The sequence below is a fragment of the Rhinoraja longicauda genome, chromosome 2 (assembly GCF_053455715.1).
Source record: "Rhinoraja longicauda isolate Sanriku21f chromosome 2, sRhiLon1.1, whole genome shotgun sequence".
Classification (NCBI taxonomy): Eukaryota; Metazoa; Chordata; class Chondrichthyes; order Rajiformes; family Arhynchobatidae; genus Rhinoraja; species Rhinoraja longicauda.
This window is the reverse complement of record NC_135954.1, coordinates 44,970,593-44,990,064: the sequence shown is the minus strand read 5'-3', so window position 1 is coordinate 44,990,064 and position 19,472 is coordinate 44,970,593. Positions and strand designations below refer to the sequence as shown.

The window sequence follows — 19,472 nt, the reverse complement described above, 5'->3', positions numbered from 1 at the left end:
CTCTCCTCCCCCCACCCCTTTCCCCCCCTTCCCCCCCTCCCCCCTCCCTCCCTCTCCCTCCACCCCCCTCCCCTCCCCCTTCCCTTCCCCCCCACTCCATCCCCCTTATCCCCCCATCCCTCACCCTCCACCCTCCCTCCCGAGGAGATAGATTTAAACTTTAAAATGTGAATAACTTTAAAAACATAGCACCGATTTCAATGAAACGTCTTCCATTAGCACGAAAGGGATGACGGTGAGTAAGGTGGGCCTAAAATTGTCGCACTATTGTGTGCCGTTTTGGCTGTAATTCAGGAACAAACAAACAAACGAGTTTTAGTATATAGATTTCATCAGTATTATTAACTCCAGTCATGTTTACTGAGGTTACAAGGAACTCAAAACCACACACCACCAGACACAGAAACAGCTTTAATCCCTCTGTTATCAGGCTTCTGAATAGTCTGTCCGTAAACGAGGGCACTGTTTGATTCACCTTTACCCTGTTGAGGAAATTAGACTTTATCTAAGGAACCGATACGCTACAATGTTGAGAACGATATTCTATACTTTGTATCTTCCCCTTTGGTCTATCTATTGTGCTTAAGTTTGAACTGATTGTATCTACATATTGTATATCTCATCTGTTTGGAAAGCATGCAAAACAAAGCTTTTCACTGTACATGGGACAATAATAATAATAAACCTAAACCTAAACAAGAATTTATAATAATTAGCACAAATGTTCCCGCTCGCAGCAGGCTGCTCATGTTCATTTTTAATCAATAAGTTCATTCCAAAGCCGGGGTTTCCTACCATGAACATTCTCCAAAGCTGTCCTGAACATAATTGGTGAAGTCCTATGCAGTCACAGGGACTTGTGTCTGTAAATGCTGCCACATGGAGTGAGAGAAAATTGAACTCCAAAACGTACAGCACAGAAACAGGCCCTTCGGCCCACAACGTCTGTGCCAAACATAATGCCGAGAAACTAATGTCATCTGCCTGCTGATGATCCATATACCTCCATTCCCTGTGGAGATCAAGTCTGTACCCATCCACAATTAGAAACATTCAAAAGCTACTGAAGGTTTATTAACATAGATCAAACATTTTAAAAGTAAACAAAATCTAAAAAACGTGCTTTTAAGCAATTAGAAATATTTAATCAATTCAACTTTAATTTAAAAAAATGTAAATTACCTAATGCTTATTTGGCCCTCAATACAGCCATCCTTTTCCAGTTTCAGGTACGAACTGACATGTTAAATTTTCCAAGCTGCAGCTTGGCTCCCATGAGGAGTAACGGGTGGCGCCACCAGCACTGGCTGCCTCGCCACCAGCACTGGCTGCCTCGCCACCAGCACTGGCTGCCTCGCCACCTGCACTGGCTGCCTCGCCACCAGCACTGGCTGCCTCGCCACCAGCACTGGCTGCCTCGCCACCAGCACTGGCTGCCTCGCCACCAGCACTGGCTGCCTCGCCACCAGCACTGGCTGCCTCGCCAACAGTCTGTCTGTCCTTTCTACAGTTTTTTTATTATTTTAAGTATGTGTTAAAGTATGTTTTAGTGTTTCCTAGTTTGGTTTATGAGGGGGGTGGGGGGGGAATTGGGGGAAACTATTTTTCAATCTCTTACCTCGACGGAGATGCGATTTTTCTACGTATCATATCTCCGTCCCAACTGCGGCCTAACATCGTGGAGTGGTGCGGCCTTTCCTGGAGACCAGCCCGGCGCTTCAAGCCGTGGGCGCGGCACGGACTTTAACATCGTGGAGCTTGAGATCCTTTGCTGAGGATTGACTGTGGAGAGCTCCAACCGCGGGGCCTGTGAACTTTAACACTGTGAAGCCCGCAGTCTCTGGTAAGAAGAGGCCGACGCAAGAGCTCCATGCCGTGGAGAGTGTTCCAATCTGTCCCGACGCCGGAGTTTCGATTATCCCGACGCGAGGGCTTCGGACAGTCGGCAGCGGCGACTGCGGATGGTTCAACAGCCCCGGGTGAACAAAGAGGAAGTAGATTGAGCTTTATTACCTTCCATCACAGTGAGGAATGTGGAACCCGCTGTGGTGGATGTTTATGTTACATTTTATTTTATGTGGCTGTGTGTCTTGTTGCTTTTTACTTAGTGTGGCTGTAAGGTAACTCAGATTTCACTGTACCTTAATTGGTACATGTGACAATAAATTGAATCTTGAATCTTGAATATAAAGCAAGAGTGCACATTGCAAAGAAATTGCCATTAACATCATGCAGCAATTCCAAACTTTTTAGTGTTTCTTCTTACTTCGTAAGCCCTTGGCTCCTCTAGGGAGCATAGGCCATTGACAAATGTCCTCTACCTCACTCGGTTGTTGCCGGTTCTTTCGAGATCTCCCCAGTTGAGCCCTCTCCCAGACATTTCTGCCTGGACACCTCTTCTCCAGCTGTTCCTGGGGCGACCTCTTTTCCTTTTTCCTTGTGGGTTCCATTTCAGGGCTTGCCGGGTGATGTTTGTGGCAGGTTTTCTGAGGGTTTGTCCAATCCAACCCCAGTTTCTCTTGCGAATTTGTAAGTCAATGGGAACCTGGCTTGTTCTTTTCCACAGGTCCACATTGCTTACTTTGTCTCTCCTCCAGATGTTTAGTATTCTCCTGAGACAGGTGTTAATGAATGTTTGCAGCCTGTTTGTTGTGTGTTTTGTTGTTTTCCATGTCCATACAGCATTACCTGCTTCACATTTGAATTAAAGATGCGTATTTTAGTGTTGATTGAGATGTATTTTGAACTCCAGATCTTCCTGAGCATGTTAAACACCACCCGAACCTTATTGATTCTGTTTTTTATGTCTGCATCTGCCCCTCCGGTGGTGTCCACAACACTGCCTAGGTATGTGAATGTTTCTACCTCCTCCAGGGCAGTGCTGTGCATGAGGATAGGGTTGCTGGTTTCGGAGTGGATCTTCATCACCTGTGTCTTTGCTGTATTGGGTGTAAGACCAAGTTTTGTTGCAGCTTGTAAGAGTCTGTCTGTCTTCTCCTGCATTTGTATCTGTGTGTGTGTGAAAGGAGAGCTATGTTGTCTGCAAAGTCAAGGCCATCTAGCTGTTCCCACATTGTCCACTGAATTCCATTTATTTTCCCTTCAGTTGTTTCCATCATGAGTTTACTTTCAGAAATTACAGGAGTTTACATTGAACTACCCAATTACACCCTAATTTCTAGCCCTGGAGTAGGTTCTGTGCCACCACAAGTGCAAGACAGAGGGAAGAGGTTTACTGTCGAAGGCATGGCATGGATTCACAATGGACCTCATGGTGGAGATGTCTGTCCTTTGATGGAGACACAAGGGACTGCAGATCCTCGAATCTTGTTAGAACACAAAGTGCTGGAGCAGACTGAAGAAGGGTCCTCACCCAAAACGTCACCAATCCATGTCCTCCAGAAATACCGCCTGACCCGTTGTGTCACTCCAACACTTCAGTTCAGAAAAGAGTTTCACTGTACTTCGGTACACATGACAAAAACTAAACTGCAAACAATTTGATGGTTTTATATTACTGGTTTCTGCAAAAATGTTCTTTGTCAACTGGCATACACACAAGGCTGCATTTATTTATTTCCTGACTACATATTGCATTTTAGGTTATCACTGCAATAAACTGCCACTCCTGCAATAACGATCTTCATAATCATTGATGAGTGTGAAAGAGAAAGACTACAAAGGTGAGAAAAGACCCCATAAATGTATATTAATTCGTGCAATCCCTTTCATGATGTTGTGCGGAAAGATAGAATCTAATTGTGCGGAAAGAGCGAATCTCAGCACAGATCTTGAGGTGAGCCTGCCAGCCTCCTTTGCTGATGTCTATGACAGGAGATCCAGAGTGAAGAAACTCACCAAGTTTGTATGTTGTTGGCTGTGCCGCTCGGTATGCAGCTGAGGGGTTAGTTGTGGCAGCAAGGCCAAGCAGTTCACTGGGAGGTAATGCAAGATTATATGGAAAGCATGGCACAGAATCTGGCTATTCAGCTGAACCATTCTCTATTGACATTCCCACTGCACATGAATCTATTTCAATTCCATCCATCTCATTTGAACTCAGCCTTTTGGTTTATATTCCTATTGTTTCTCTTTAATGCATGCCTCTGGTTGGCATTTGAAAGTAAGCCTAGTTATTCACTTTAACCATGTCCATCTAAGTTTCCCACTGATCAAGTCCCAGTGGAGTCTGACATAATGTGCCAGTCTGTCCCGCAGTGTGCAGACCGCGAGACAGCGAGGTCAAGGACATGCTGAACAGTCTCCGTCTCACATCAGCTTGAAGGTCTAACCCTCGACATAGTAGAACAAGAGGACGAGCGACCTTTGCGTGTTTAACATGCCAGACATGTTCATGCGTACAAGGGTTCTGCAGTGGCAGGCCTTTGAGAAAACACGTGTCTCGTCAAAGCTTGCTTCTCCATGCATGGGCTGCGCCACCTGACAGCCACACATGGGGCTGGCTCATTCAGCAGTGTTGCTTGGAATTTACTGCACAACATCAGGCAATTCTGTGCATTCACATGTCACACACAATCCACACGATAAGTAGCTGATTTTCTGTGACAAAAGTTTTGCTTTGAAATTCACATGGTCGTGAATAACCATGGCACATAATCATTGAGCTTCACGACAGAAAGTTTTCGACTTAGTTATTTATTTTATCCCATATCTCCTTTTACATTGGCATAAGATGGAGCAGAATTACAGTCCTAGAATCTTACAGCGTGGAAACAGGTTCTTTGGGCCAACTCATCCATGTTGACCAAGATGAGCCTTCTAAGCTACTCCCATTGAACTGCATTTGGCCCACATCCCTTGAATCCTTTCCAACCCATGTACTTTTTTCAAACATCATTCAAAAGATGTTATTATATCCGCCTCAACTATTTCCTCTGGCAGCTCATTCCACACAAGCACCTTTGTGTGAAATCGTTGTCCCTAAGGTTCCTATTAGGTTTTTTTCCCTTTACCGTTAAACTTATGTCCTCTAGTTCATGATTCCCCTAACCTGGGAAAAAAGACTCTGCTCATTGACCCGATCTATTCCTCTCATTATTTTATTCTATAATATCACCCCTTAGCCTTCTGCACGCAAAGGAATAATGTCCTAAGCAGGCCAACCTGTCCCTATAATTCAGACCCTCGAGTCGTGGCAACATCCTCATAAGACAGCACAGTGGCGCAGAGGTCAATTTGCTGCCTTACAGTGCCAGAGATTCAGGTTCGATCCTGACTACGGTGGCTGTCTGTATACCGTTTGTACATTCTCCCTGTGACCGCATGGGTTTTCTCCAGGTGCTCCGGTTTCCTCCCACCCTCCAGAGACGCATAGGTTTGGAGGTTACTTGGCTTCTGTAAATTGTCCCTAGTACGTAGGATAGTGCTTGTGTGTGGGATGATCGCTGGTCGGCACGGACTCGGTGGGCTGAAGGGCCTGTTTCCACACAGTATCTCTAAAGTCTAAAAGTAAAGCCTAAATCTTTTCTGGATGCTTTTCATTTTAATGGCATTAAAAATAAAATTGAAAAATATGTTAAAAGCACATCGATCCAATGTTAATTAAAAGATAAATACGCAGTGAAATAGAACCGAATGAAATAAACAAAAACCTGAGTAAAACTTACCTTTGTTATGAAAGTCGGCAACCCCAGAAAGAGAGTCAAGAGTGTTTAATTGTCATAGGTACCAAAAATGAAACAATGCAATTCTTACTTGTAGCATCCAACCTCCAGTGTTTTTCAGCTTCTGTGTTGCAGACATAGAAGTTGAAGGCAAACTGAATGGCAGAGAGTGGATGAGTGGCGGTTTTCTGCAGAACTGCTGCCGACAATGATGCACAATCCAACCAACCGACTTCACGCCGTGCTGAACGTATTACACATCGTTAGTTGGGAACCGACATGGATAAAAGCACATCATCTACTCACAGTTATGGCAAGTTGCGCCAGAGTATCCTGTCCCCTCACAGTTGCATTTAAAGCCGTCCCAGGTCTGAGTGCATCTCCCTCCATGCTCACAGTGATTTGGTAAGCATCTGTCAAAATACAAATCAAAAAAGTTTCAGGTACTGATTTAAACTTAACCTAAAAGTTTAAGGACTGTTCAATTTGAAGATGTCTATGCACAACCTTTTGGGAATTAAATTAATCAGTACATCAGTTAACGTTTCTGGAGCAATTAATCCGTGTTTAAGCCTGTATTTAATTATCAATTTAATGAAAAAATTAATAATGAATAGGACACCAAATGGAAAAAAATTGAATTCTAGGAACAAAGGTATCTTCAACAAAAGCTTTGAATTAAAGCACATTTTCTGAATGAATGAATTTACTGGTTTTTTAACCTGTTCAAATTTACAGTAGAAATTATTTTTGCACAATACACACATACATATTGATAAGAATATTCAACAAGTTTTGGTAAAATATGAGAGATTACAGTAAAATAACAATTGCACCATCTTTTCAGATGGTATCGCAATTGATAGAATTATCATTCAGAATAAATAAATTAAATTATAATCCCGAGGATTGAAAATACAGAAAAAGGTGAAATGGGAGATTATTTCAAATGCACAAGAGAATACTAAAATCAAATTTAACAGAGGTTTTATTTGAATTATGATGGGTTTTGAAACAGTGATTAGGAAAATAACTCTCGAGTTGAAAATGCTTTATTAAAACATAATTTCAATGTTATATCTTGCATTAAATATGTTGCACCCTTTGTGCACTGTGGAGGGCTTGATTGTATTCATATACAGTCTTTTCTTTGACTGGATAGCACACAAACAACAGATTTTCCCTGTACTTTGGTACACGTGATAATAAACTAAATTAATTAAATTGAAAAGTCAATTCAAGACTATCATCAACCTAAAATAGTCACAGAGGGTGATAAGAATGCTGAAGAGACATTTTTACTGTAAACAACTGTAGGGATATGGACTAGTTTCTTACAGTCAGGCAGAGATAACATTTCAGCTGAACAAATATTCAAAGCAGAGGTTACTGATTGAGAACAGAGCAATAAGATTGGCTTTGGAGGGCTCCAGTAAAGAGCCAGGTAAGACAAAATAAGCTCAATGCCTTCTCTTCTCTTTCATGTCACGTTTTGGTTTAGTTGATTTTGGTTTATATATTTAATGTGTACTGAAATGTAATTGACTACATTGGATATGGATCATAACTAAACTTCAAATAATATAACGTGACCATGTAATGTGTCTCCTCTGATTGGAGTCCAAATGTCTTTGCAAAATAGGCTAATGGTAAAAAGTGCAGAAATTTAAAGGATACTCTCAATTTAGTTTTGCAATGTGGTTTTAGTTTTTTTTGAGTGGGTAATGACTTGTCATGCAGCATTATTGTAATACGTGCTTTGAAACCTAGCAAATTTAGTCTGTTGTTTAAATGTTGTGTACTTAAACACATGCCTAACATTTAAACATTACTTTCCCGATGGCGTCCAAGCTAGTGAAAAAGAATGAAGCCCTGGCACCTCTCTTCCAACAAGATTAAGAGACAATGAAAAAATCACGATGAACTCACAAACTCTGACAGGGTCAGTGTCATGTGCCGATCATCGATAGGATCTTGCTTTAACTGGCAGATTGCATTCTGAGGAATTTCTGGGGCAGAATTTGAAAAGCAGCAAAGGTTTTAAAAATAACAACATTGTGGACCACAAAATATTGCTTGCAGTTAAGAAAGCAGAATTTACAAAATGCACCAACTGTGTTGTTTTTCTTGTTCCCATGACTGAGGGGGAATTTGGGGATAAATTGCAGTGATTTTGCTGTTTGTCCAGGACATCAAATTATTTGGATCAGCTGCATTGAACTGTAAGTTGTGAAAGGATTATGATTCTGTAAGAGCAAAATGGCAAGGCCATGCGAGTTTGAGTTCGAAGTAATGGGCGATTTATTAAAACAGAATTTTGATGAACAGCTAACAGTAAAACGATGTCTTAGTTACAGAAACTTGATTCACAATAAAACGAGGTCTTGCACAAAATGGAACTCAGAAAGATTTAATTTGATGACAAACAGAATGAGATGATTATCCACAAGTCTAACTTAGTTAACAGTAGATCCAATCCACAGTAGATCCAATGATGGGTGTATGCTATAATATAATCAATAAAGTTCCTGAAACTTGGGCGTCATCACTGGTGCATTCCATGTCTCTACTTTTAGGCTTTGTATGTGGTTCCCTGTCACCACATTAGCACAATTCACATCCCTATTTACTAATTATTAGCCCTCACTATTCTTTACCCTACATCAGTTTCAAATAATTGCATGCCCCTTCTTCTTCCATTTAGGATGGAGCTCCTTTCTGAAGAAACCATACATCCTTTATAGTCAAGAGCTGAAGACATTCAATTCGTCTGTATTCAAGAGAGTTAGATATAGCTCTCAGGGCTAACGGAATCAAGGGATATCGGGAGAAAGCAGGAACGGGATACTGATTTTGGATGATCAGTCATGATCATATTGAATGTGATCATGACTGATGGCTCAAATGGCCAAATGGGCCCACTCCTGTACCTATTTTCTAGGCTTTTATATCTGAAGAAGAGTCCCAACCCAAAATGTCTTCCAGAGATACTGTCTGACCTGCTGAGTTAATCCAGCATTTTGTATCTTTTTTTTGTTTCAGATGCAAACTTTATAATCAACTGCTTGATATTTAAACCAAATGCAGGAGAGCCTGCTCCACCTTGTAATAAGATCAGAGCTGACATTTTACCTCAGCACTACTTTAGAGTAGAACCCAAAATTCTGATTCTCTTAACAACTAAACACATGTCAATTGCCCACAGATTTATGCAATTGCCTCAGTAAGCATGTAAAAACAGGAGAAAAGCTTTTAGTTTCATTTAAGAATAAAGAAGAGGCCATTTAAAATTGAGGTAAGAAGATTTTTTTTCACCCAGAGGGTTGTAAATTTGTGGAATTCTCTGCCACAGAAGGCAGTGGAGGCCAATTCACTGGATGAATTTAAAAGAGAGTTCGATAGAGCTCTAGGGGCTAGTGGAATCAAGGGATACGGTGAGAAGGTAGGCACAGGTTACTGACTGTGGATGATCAGCCATGATCACAATGAATGACAGTGCTGGCTCGAAGGGCCAAATGGCCTCCTCCTGCACCTATTTTCTATGTTTCTATTTTAAATGACAGACTGTTGAGCAGCTCATGTGCACCAGTTTAGATCGGCACAGCAACAGGGTGGTAATGCTGCAAATGGTCTTTGCACCTGAGGGCCAAATCTTTGTTTGCACCTTTTCTCTCTGAGGACCAGCAGAATCAACTGCAGGGTTGAACCAGTGGAATCAAATGGAAAGATAAGTGTTTGGGGAGCAACAGAATTAATTGGAGGAGAGTTCAGTAACTTGCAGACTAAGTGGGAAGACAGGAATGTAAAAGATTAATGTAAAGGAATGACGGGATTATAAATTAAGAATGTTATGGGGTGAGCTGGGCTATACTCAAGGATAGAAAAAAAGAAAGCAAAGATGGTCTATGAAAGGACAAGAAAATACAAGTCGCAGGAATTCGGCATTGCTGTCTGCACTAACCTCAGTGCCAGTATCAGTGAATATGAGATTTTCACCCTCAGACATAGTTACTTGGTTTCCAATTCTGATAGATACTAAATGTGTTTACAGTGTAAATTAGTTTGCTGCATAAAGATAACTTTTGATTATTAAGACTGGCACATAATGGTCTTTTTAATAATGGTCGACATCTAATTTAAAAATGAAAATAAACTGCTGATAACAGAGGAAATTAATTTACATCAACAAGCAAAACATCCATTTAGCAGTAGGTTATCTACTCCCACATAATGATGATTAAACAATTTATCTTCATTTACCAAGCAAATATTTTTGTACAGCTCACTTATAAGTTCCAATATTTTTAAATTAAATAATAATGCTGTTTTTCATTGTGCATACAAGTGATTAGAAGCGAAATCCACTATATTGATTCATCAAATTTCCCAACTTTGTAAACCACATTAATCATCTAAAATATTTTCACTATAGTTTTGGACTTCTAATCCTCTAAATTAACGGAAATCCATTTACAGATTAGATAACAATGACAAATTAATTAATATGAGAGAGGAAATTCTGTCAGACAATTTAGCTCATCTATCCGGAATAAACCTTGAATGCCAAAACAGATTTTTAAATGCATCCATTGTCCATTTTTAAAGCTTATTCCATGTATTGGTCATTTATTGCTGAAAGGAACGATCTACCATGACCAAAGCATATGGTGCTGGAGGAACTCAATGGGTCAGGCAGCATCTGTCGGGAGAATGGACAAGGGACATTTTGGGTGGGGCCCATTCTTCTCAGTCTGAAGAAGGGTCCTGACCTGAATCATTGCCTGTTTTTTTCCCCTCCACAGATGCTGCCTGACCTGCTGAGCTCCTCCAGCACTTCATGTTTTGCTCAAGATATTGCAGCATCTGCAGTTCCTTGTCTCCTCTCAACCATGACCTACTTTTATCCTTCATTAGCTGAACCTGGCCCCAGGATTACTTTTGTTCACTGGCAATGGATGAATATTTATTATGGTTACTTAAGTTTTTTTGTGCCTGTTGTTTAAACATTAAAAAGAATAAACTATTTACTTTAATATTTAGAATTCCTAGTTTCCTTCAATCTTTCCTTACTAAACAGTATTCACTGGTTAATATAACTTGGTATTTAACTTAGACTTCATGTGCAGGAAGGAACTGCAGATGCTGGTTTAAAGTGAAGATAGATACAAAATGCTGGAGAAACTCAGCGGGCCAGGCAGCATCCCATCTCCATTCCTTCTCTCCAGAGATGCTGCCTGTCCCGTTGAGTTACTCCAGCATTTTGTGTCTATCTTCAACTTAGACATCATGTTGACTTTTTAAGTTGCAAAAGTGGCCCATTAATGGAGTGCGAGTCCAGAGCAGCAATAAGAACAGTTAGGGAAGACATCATCATGTTCATCATAGACATTGTAGGCCAAAGGGCCTGTTCCTGTGCTTTACTTTTTGACATGTTCTATGTCTAAAAGATTGGTCTGATGATACAAATTATGAGAAGTCCAGTATTTGAATGAGTGAAGAAAAGAAAAACAATCTACAATTTTAAATAAGTAATTCATTCATTTTGTTTAAACATCGGTCAAAAGAAACTTAAGCAACCACAATAAATATTAAACTAGTGTCGATTAACAAAAGTAACCCTGGGGTAACAAAGTTATTTCCTGGTATTCTGCAATTATTTTAGCCTATTTTTTGAATGGTTGAACTTTCATCAGTCTCACGTTGATCATGTTTCTAGAATTTATTAGAAAATCATTAAAATAAATAATTGCATAATCAAAACATGTTTGTTTTATTTGCATGCCAAGCATGTAAAACAATAACAGATTCCACCACTGATGCATGAAATGATTGCAGTCCAAAACATTTCCAACTCTGACTTTTTGGAGACAGTTACAATTTCCTTCTGAAGAGTTATCCCATGGACAGACCGTTTTTTCCAAAAAATCTGCACTGATAATTAAAATTGGTCAACCAGGGATCTTTAATATTCACATTTAAATTTCTGGTGGAGCAGGAATACAATAAGCACAGTCTCATGACAATAGATGCATGATTGCAATCCATCAGAGAATGAAGATGCTAAAATAAAAATTGAAGGTAAGTTGCAGGGCTTCAGAAACCGTCCGATAATCGCAAAGGCAGATGAGCAGAATGTGGTTAATGGAGATGTTACTGTACTTTTAACAGTGATTAACTTTCTATGTCAGGGTACTTGGGATTTCTCATTTATACCCAGCCAGTACTAATGTCAGTTTATATTCTCGAGCTGTTTCTGCTAGTTCCATAGACATTGGCATTTAGGATTTTGATCGAGGCCAGCATCGACACTTTTGCATCAGGAAGGGTTAAAACAAGATGAGATAATTGATAATAACGGTGGTTGTGAGCTGGGAGGTACATAGAACAGCATTTTGGACCACAATGTCTGTGCCGAACATATTGCCAAGTTAAACCAATCTCCTCTGCTTGTACATGAAACATATCCCTACATTTACTGCATATCCATTGCCTATCAAAAACTCCTTTAAAAGCCACAATCGTATCTGCCTCCACGACCATCTCAGGCAGCCTGTTTCAGGCACCCACCATCGTCTGTGTAAAAAAATTTGGCCTGCACACAAAGTTCACCCGTCACCTCATGAAATGCTCTCTAGTCTGTAACAAACAATTCTGACTGTATACTGCAACTGTGCCAAATAAGGCTTGAATAAAGCACAGTGATAGTGCAAAACAACATCTCAAGCGACTTTGTAATGCAAGATATCCTGGGTCATTCTGGGGTGCATGCAACTTGTCCAGATATACACATTTTACAAACAGATTGGTTATAGGTCAGGATTTACTAAGAGCTAGATTGATCCAGAACAAGGGGTCACAGTTCCAAAACAAGGGGTCACAGTTTAAGGATAAGGGGGAAGTCTTTTAGGACTGAGATGAGAAAGTTTTTTTTCACACAGAGTGGTGAATCTGTGGAATTCTCTGCCACAGAAGGTAGTTGAGGCCAGGTCATTGGCTATATTTAAGAGGGAGTTAGATGTGGCCCTTATGGCTGAAGGGATCAGGGGGTATGGAGAGAAGGCAGGTACAGGATACTGAGTTGGATGATCAGCCATGATCATATTGAATGGCGGTGCAGGCTCGAAGGGCCGAATGGCCTACTCCTGCACCTATTTTCTATGTTTCTATGATGCCTTGGATGCCAAGTGGGTATTCCAAGTAGAGTAATTTTAACAGAATCATTATCATTAAATAGATATATTTGGGGTCCATTCAATGACTGTTGGAAAATATTTTATGGTTTTAATTTTGTTTATTTTATTGAACACCCGATCAAGAAAGGAAAATGACAGCTGAAAATAACACCATTAATTCTGAACTGCTTAAATGGTTGGATTAATGGCACATGAGGACTTAGTTAGAATCATTTGATTTACATCTGACACCAAAATATTTTGTTTACAAAATACTTTATTAATGTTTAGTTTTTGTTTACAATTGCTTTGAGGTGGGGGCATACTTGCACATACAGTCATTCCTTGGTCTACAGAAAGGATGCTTTCAATGAAATGTGCCGTTAGGCAAAAGTTTGCCAAATGAAAAGGCTGGGTGAATGCACCGTCTATTTAGGTACAGAGTGGTGCGCTATTAATTCGAGTGAAAAACATGTTCATCAATAAAAGATAAGTACTCTTATGAGTCAAAGTATGAAAGCATAAATTCTTATGTTGACTGTACAGATACCAAAGAATACCAGCAAGATATTTAAATAACATAATAGTACAGTATTGGTGAAATAGAATTCACATTAGTTATTCATAGTTATTCGCATTATTCTCTTTATCATGTATCTGTACATTGTGGATGGTTGGATTGTAATCATGTATCGTCTTTCTGCAGACTGGTTAGCACGCAACAAAAGCATTTCACTGCACCTCGTGACAATAACCTAAACTAAACTAAACTAAAAAAACAATTTTGCACTATGTTGCCGCAACATTTCTCTATGCTCTCCTGAGGGCACAAACACCTGATGCCTGGTTTTATTTACCCAAATGGCATTTTGTACAATAGTGTGGGAGGATCATTTTTTATTGATCATGAAACCTGACAGATTTGCTCAGCCCAGGGGAACCTGTGGGTAATAATAAAGACGCAGATGTTGTGATCTGCAGCGAAATGCACCACTGACCAAAAAGATACATCCCCGTAAAGATATAGGAATGTGGTATAAATGTCACCTTGCCTGTTCGTGCCTGGAGACAGCTCCAAGGAATAGGGATGCATAATGCAGGTCGAGCAGTCAATCAGCTTCAATTATTCTCAATTACAGTAAATCAGGAAGAAAAAAAATAAACAGCCAAATAAAGACTATCCCATATGCACTAGGAATGAAAAAAAACTAAACTACAACAAAACTTTTTAAAACTTTTTTTAAATTTTATTATTTTTAAAGCATAGAATTTTGGAATGGTTAAGGGAGGAAATGGCAGTTCACATGTAAATTAACACATTTTGGGGGGTAGCAGTTCTGGCTTTGAGCAATGTAAACATTACTCTTCATACTACACAGGCAATGAAAACCAAATCAGCCGCAAATACTGAAAATCTGAAATAAAAACAGATATTGCTGGAAGCATGCAGAGGAGGTGCCCACCATCGAAGGGATTTACAGGAGTCGCTGCTTCAAAAAGGCAGCCAGCATCATCGGAGACCCACACCACCCTACCACACACTCATTTCATTCCTGACATTCAGGAACAGCTTCTTCCCCACAGGGGAAAGATAACTTTATCAATTGCCTTCCAAAATCCATGTAGGCAATATCCATAGCCCTACCTTCATCGATCAACCTTCTCCAAAAACTCAATCAAGTTTGTAAGACATGACCTGCCGTAGACAAAGTCAAGGTGCCTGTCCCTAATTGTCCCATTCTTTTCCAAATCCAAGTAAATCCTATCCCAAAGAATTTCTTCAATGGCTTCCCTACAACTGCCGTGATGCTCACCAGCCTAAAATTTTGTTCTATTGTGAAACAAAGGAAAAACACGGGCTATTCTCCAATCCTATGGGGCCAACCCTGTTGCCAGAGAGATGCCAAGTCAATGGATATTTTTAAGGCGGAGATAGATAGATTCTTGATTAGTGCGTGTGTCAGGGGTTATGGGGAGAATGCAGGAGAAGGGGGTTGGGAGGGTGAGATAGGTCAGCCATGATTGAATGGCGGAGTAGACTTGATGGGCTGAATGGCCTAATTCTACTCCTATCATTTATGACCCCACACAGGAATCCTACATGTCCTTCTCCTTAATGAATACAGATGCAAAGTGCTCATTTAGTATGTCACCTATATTCTCTGACTCCAAGCATTAATTCCCTCCATTATTTTACAGTGATCCCTACCTTTTCCCAAGTTACCCTTGTGTTTACAATGTACAGAAAAAAACCTTTGGAATTTTCTTTAATCCAACTTGCCAATAACATTCCATGGCCTCGTTTGGTCCTAATTCCCAACGAGGATAAGTAATAAAATATCCCCCCATTAGTTCTCAACATATGTGCCCAACAAGGATGTGTTCTTAGATCCTTACTACACTCCCTATACCATCACAAATGTGCGGCAGAATTCTGTTTTAACCTGATTTATAAGTTTCCAAATGGCCACAGTAGTGGGCCAGATCTGAACAATGCTGAGAGGGAGTTCTGGAAGGAGATAGAGCTCTTAGTAACATGGCGTCAAGATGACAACCTTCATCTCAAGACAACAACTTCTCCTTCAGGGTCCCAATCCAAAACGTCACCAAGCATGTTCTCCAGGGATGCTGCCTGACCCGCTGAGTTACTCCAGCACTTTGTGTCCTTTTTTCGTAAACCAGCATCTATGGTTGTTTGTCACTTCTCCCTCGATGTCAGCAAGACGGTGAGAAAGAATTAGTTTTTGACTTCAGGAAATGAGGTGGTGTACACAGCCCATTCAGCAACAATTGTACCAATGTGGAAATGGTCAAGAGCTTCAGCTTCCTGGGCATAAATGTTACCAACAGGTGGCACAGCGGGATAGTTGCTGCCTCACAGCACCAGAGACCCAGGTTCCATCCTGACTACGGGGGCTGACTGTACGGAGTTTGTACATTCTCCCCATTCATGTGGGTTTTCTGCGCAATTTTCGGTTTCCTCCCAAACTCTAAAGACATACCGGTTTGTAGGTTAATTGGTTTGGTATAAATGTAAATTGTCTCTGGTGTGTGCAGGATAGTGTTAATATGTGGGGATTGCTGGTCTGTGCGGACTTGGTGGGCCGAAGGGCCTGTTTCCGGCTGTATCTCTAAACTAAACTAAAACTAAAACAATCTGTCCTGGACCAACCACAATAAAGTAATGGCCAAGAAAGAATAACAATGCCATTACTTCCTCAGAAGACAAAGGAAGTTTGTCATGTTTCCAATAACTCTTACCAACTTCCATAGATGCACCAGAGAAAGCATCCTAATGGGGTGCATCACAACTTGGCTTGGTAACAGCTATGTCCAAAACCTCAAAAAATTGAAGAGAGTTGTGGATGCAGCCCAATTCTACATGAGAAATATTAGAGGTTACTGACCTATTTTCTACATTATTTGGGAGAACACTTCGATTCACAATTATTTCTCACTGCAAATTCAGCATTCCCATTGCTGATTTGGCTGACATCAGCAAATTTGACATCGGTCAGTGATTCAATTTGGAGCCTTCAATTCAAGTTATTTCCTAAAATGGTCTTGTGTCTTTATTTAGCCTTTGATTGATTCCATTATTTGACTCCACCTTTTAACAGGGCACCTTTCAATCATTTCAATTAGCCAAATAATAAAATGCTTAAACCTCTTTGCACATTTGTTTAATAAGGGTAGCAGTTGTAATATTTCTTCACTATTTTTATCTTTCGATGGCCCTTAAGAATGCTAAACACTAATAAATGACCGATTAAACCATGGAGCACTGTTGCTAATGAGTTTACTGCACTCTAATGGAAGAAACCAACTAGTTTAAAATGCATAGAATTCCTGGATTTCAATTTAATGCCAGCGAGCAGGAAATAATGCAATGAACCTAGTTTTAGATACAACATTCAACAGAAATTTGGTATTGGTATCGGTTTGTTATTGTCGCGTGTATCGAGACACAGTGAAAAGCTTTGTTTGGATGTTTCCAGTCAAATCATATTAAACATAAGGACTCTCAAACCATACACAAGTACAACAGGTAATGTAAAGAGAAAAATGCCAGAATGCAGAGTAAAGTGTTGCAGCATTATAGTGTTATTGTAACAGAGAAATTGCAGATAAAAATTTGTCCAATGTCCGTAATGAGGTTGGTTGGGAGATCGGGCCAATGCCCTTAGCTTATGAAAGGACTGTTCGACAGTCTAATAATAGAGGACAAGAAGCTGTTCCTGAATCTGGTGGTACATGTTTTCAAGTTTTTGTATCTCCTGTTTGTCAGGGGAGGGGGGAAGAAAGAGGGAATGGCCGGGGTGTGAAGGGTCCTTAATTATTCGGGCTACTTTCTGGAGACAGCGGCAGATATGGGTGGAGTTGATGTGGGGGAGATTTCTAAGTGTCATGGATTGGGCTAATCCAAAACTCTGCAATTTCTTGGACATAGCTACAGAGTTGTTGTCAAATCAAACTGTGATGCATCTCGATAGGATGCTTTCTGTTGCGCATCTGTGGAAGTTGGTAAGGGTAGCGGGAGATGCCACAAAATGACCTAATCTTCTGAGCAAGTCGAGGCATTGGCGTTCTTTCTTGGTCATAGCTTCACTGTGGTTGATGCAGTTCTACGTGGTTCTATGCCCGCACCTCCAGACTCAGGAACAGTTTCATCCCCAGGACCATAGCTGCTATGAACCGGTCCTGCTGAGCCAGATGGTCACATCGCACAGTGAACCGGCACAGACCTACTTGAACTTTATACTGTTTTAAAACTGTTTCCAATTTTATTTCACTGGGTTGTATAAATTTATTCTGATTAGCTAATTAATTTATTGCATCGTATGGAAGGCGCATTCCCAATCTCGTTGTACCCCTGTACAATGACAATAAAGATATATTGTATTGTATTGTATTGTATTGCAGGACAGATTGTTGGTCATTTTTATGTCACACAACTTGAAGCTCTCGACCATCTTTACTTCAGCATCATTCATGCTGACTGGGGCGTGTGCACCACCTCATTTCCTGAAGACAACAACAAGTTATTTTTCTTGCTGGCATTGAAGGAGAGGTTGTTGCCATTACACTATCTCATTATGTTCTCTAGCTCCTTCCTAGACTCCATCTCGTCTTTGTTTGATGTCCAGTTGACTTCGGATGTGTCATCTGCAAACTTGTAAATGGAGTTGGAGCAGAATGTGGCTACCCAGTCATGTCTTTGTAAAATAAACAGTTTTAAATCTTTTTTTTGTGCAAAGATGAAAAGCAAAAAATAATGATGTAAGAGATGATGCTTTGGTTATTTATTAGTGTCTTGTATTCTTAAAGATCATCAAAAGCTAAACATGGTCCAAAGGATCAAGACTTTCTTAAAATTCTACTTTCTTCAGTCTTATCTGCTATCACTTCAGTTTTTTTGATAACAGTAAACATTGGTACTGATATTTAATTTTCTTGCTCGTTTGATACTTTCCAAAAAATTGCAGTAAATGACTTTACTTATTCTTAATAATTTTACAGTTAGAATCATTAATGAGGTTCAAAGCTAAACAAAAAAAAATTGTAAAAATGTTCAGAATTTGCAGTTAAAATATTTTTCTAGCATTTCCGTTCTTATTAATAAACTGTTTACATATATTAGTTTGCATGGCAGTCATGTGTATCCGAAAGTAAAGGTATGATTACACTATGTGGAGCCCTCAATGAATAACTCACTTATCAGAGGACTGGTTTTGGAGCATCAGTTTTTGACTGATAAAATGTTGCATTTTCAATTAAGTTTCATCTGCAGCTGAACAGACTTATGAACAAAAGACATGGTTTTGACGTTGGTGACAGGTGGTTATCCAATTCCTGCAGGTTGCTGTCTTAGTCCTTGGGTTAAAATACTCAGGAACATTCAGCACTGTTTTTAAAAGTGTACAAAACTATGCGTTCTTGGATATCTATATTTTTTGCTTCAAGTTGTTCTCCATTTTTCAGGAGCGCGCGAGGCTGTGAAATCCTCCATCACTGTCTTTCAGAGTCTGAAGAAGGGTCCCGACCCGATATATCACCCATTCCTTCTCTCCAGAGAAGCCGTCAACAAGTGTGACAGGTGAAGATCCAGAATCTGGCCACCCAACCCAAACCCAAACCCACTAAGACCCACAAACAGAATGACGCTGTGCTTGTGGACCGGGGATCCAGGTGCACCCAGTGCTAGGTTTAGTGGATCTATGTTCTGAGTGCAGCTTGGGGTTGCATTCAGGGTCAAGTTGGGTCAGGTATCTTGAAAAAACTTGTATCCTAGTGTGGAATAACATTTGGACTTTGTTGTTCCCGTTAAGACAATCATCTAGAATTTTGAGCAAAACACAAAGTGTTGGTGTAACTCAGCAGGTCAGGCAGCATCTAAGGAGGAAGAGGATCGGCGACATTTCGGGTCAGTTTAATTTAGTTTAGTTTAGTTTATTGTCAACTGTACCGAGGTACAGTGAAAATCTGTTGCGTGCTAACCAGTCAGTACCCTTCTTGAGACTATTTTTTCCCACAACAGATGCCGCATGGCCCGCCGATTTACTCCAGCACTTTGTGTATTGTACAAGATTCCAGCATCTGCAACTCCTTGAGTTTCCATCCAGAATTCTGAATTTTATCTCTGAAAGTTCATCTGCTCAGTGAATAAGTACTGTTG

At 40.3% G+C, this 19,472-nt stretch overlaps 1 protein-coding gene across 1 annotated transcript in view; it reads right to left on the bottom strand.

Moving 5' to 3' along the window:
* Window positions 1–19,472, bottom strand: part of LOC144604190 (contactin-associated protein-like 2) — a 1,366,128-nt gene that overhangs the window by 621,109 nt on the left and 725,547 nt on the right. Inside the window, exon 11 of the mRNA XM_078418400.1 lies at window positions 5,931–6,037. Within this exon, the coding sequence (XP_078274526.1) occupies window positions 5,931–6,037 (107 nt within the window). The remainder of the gene's footprint in view (window positions 1–5,930; window positions 6,038–19,472) is intronic.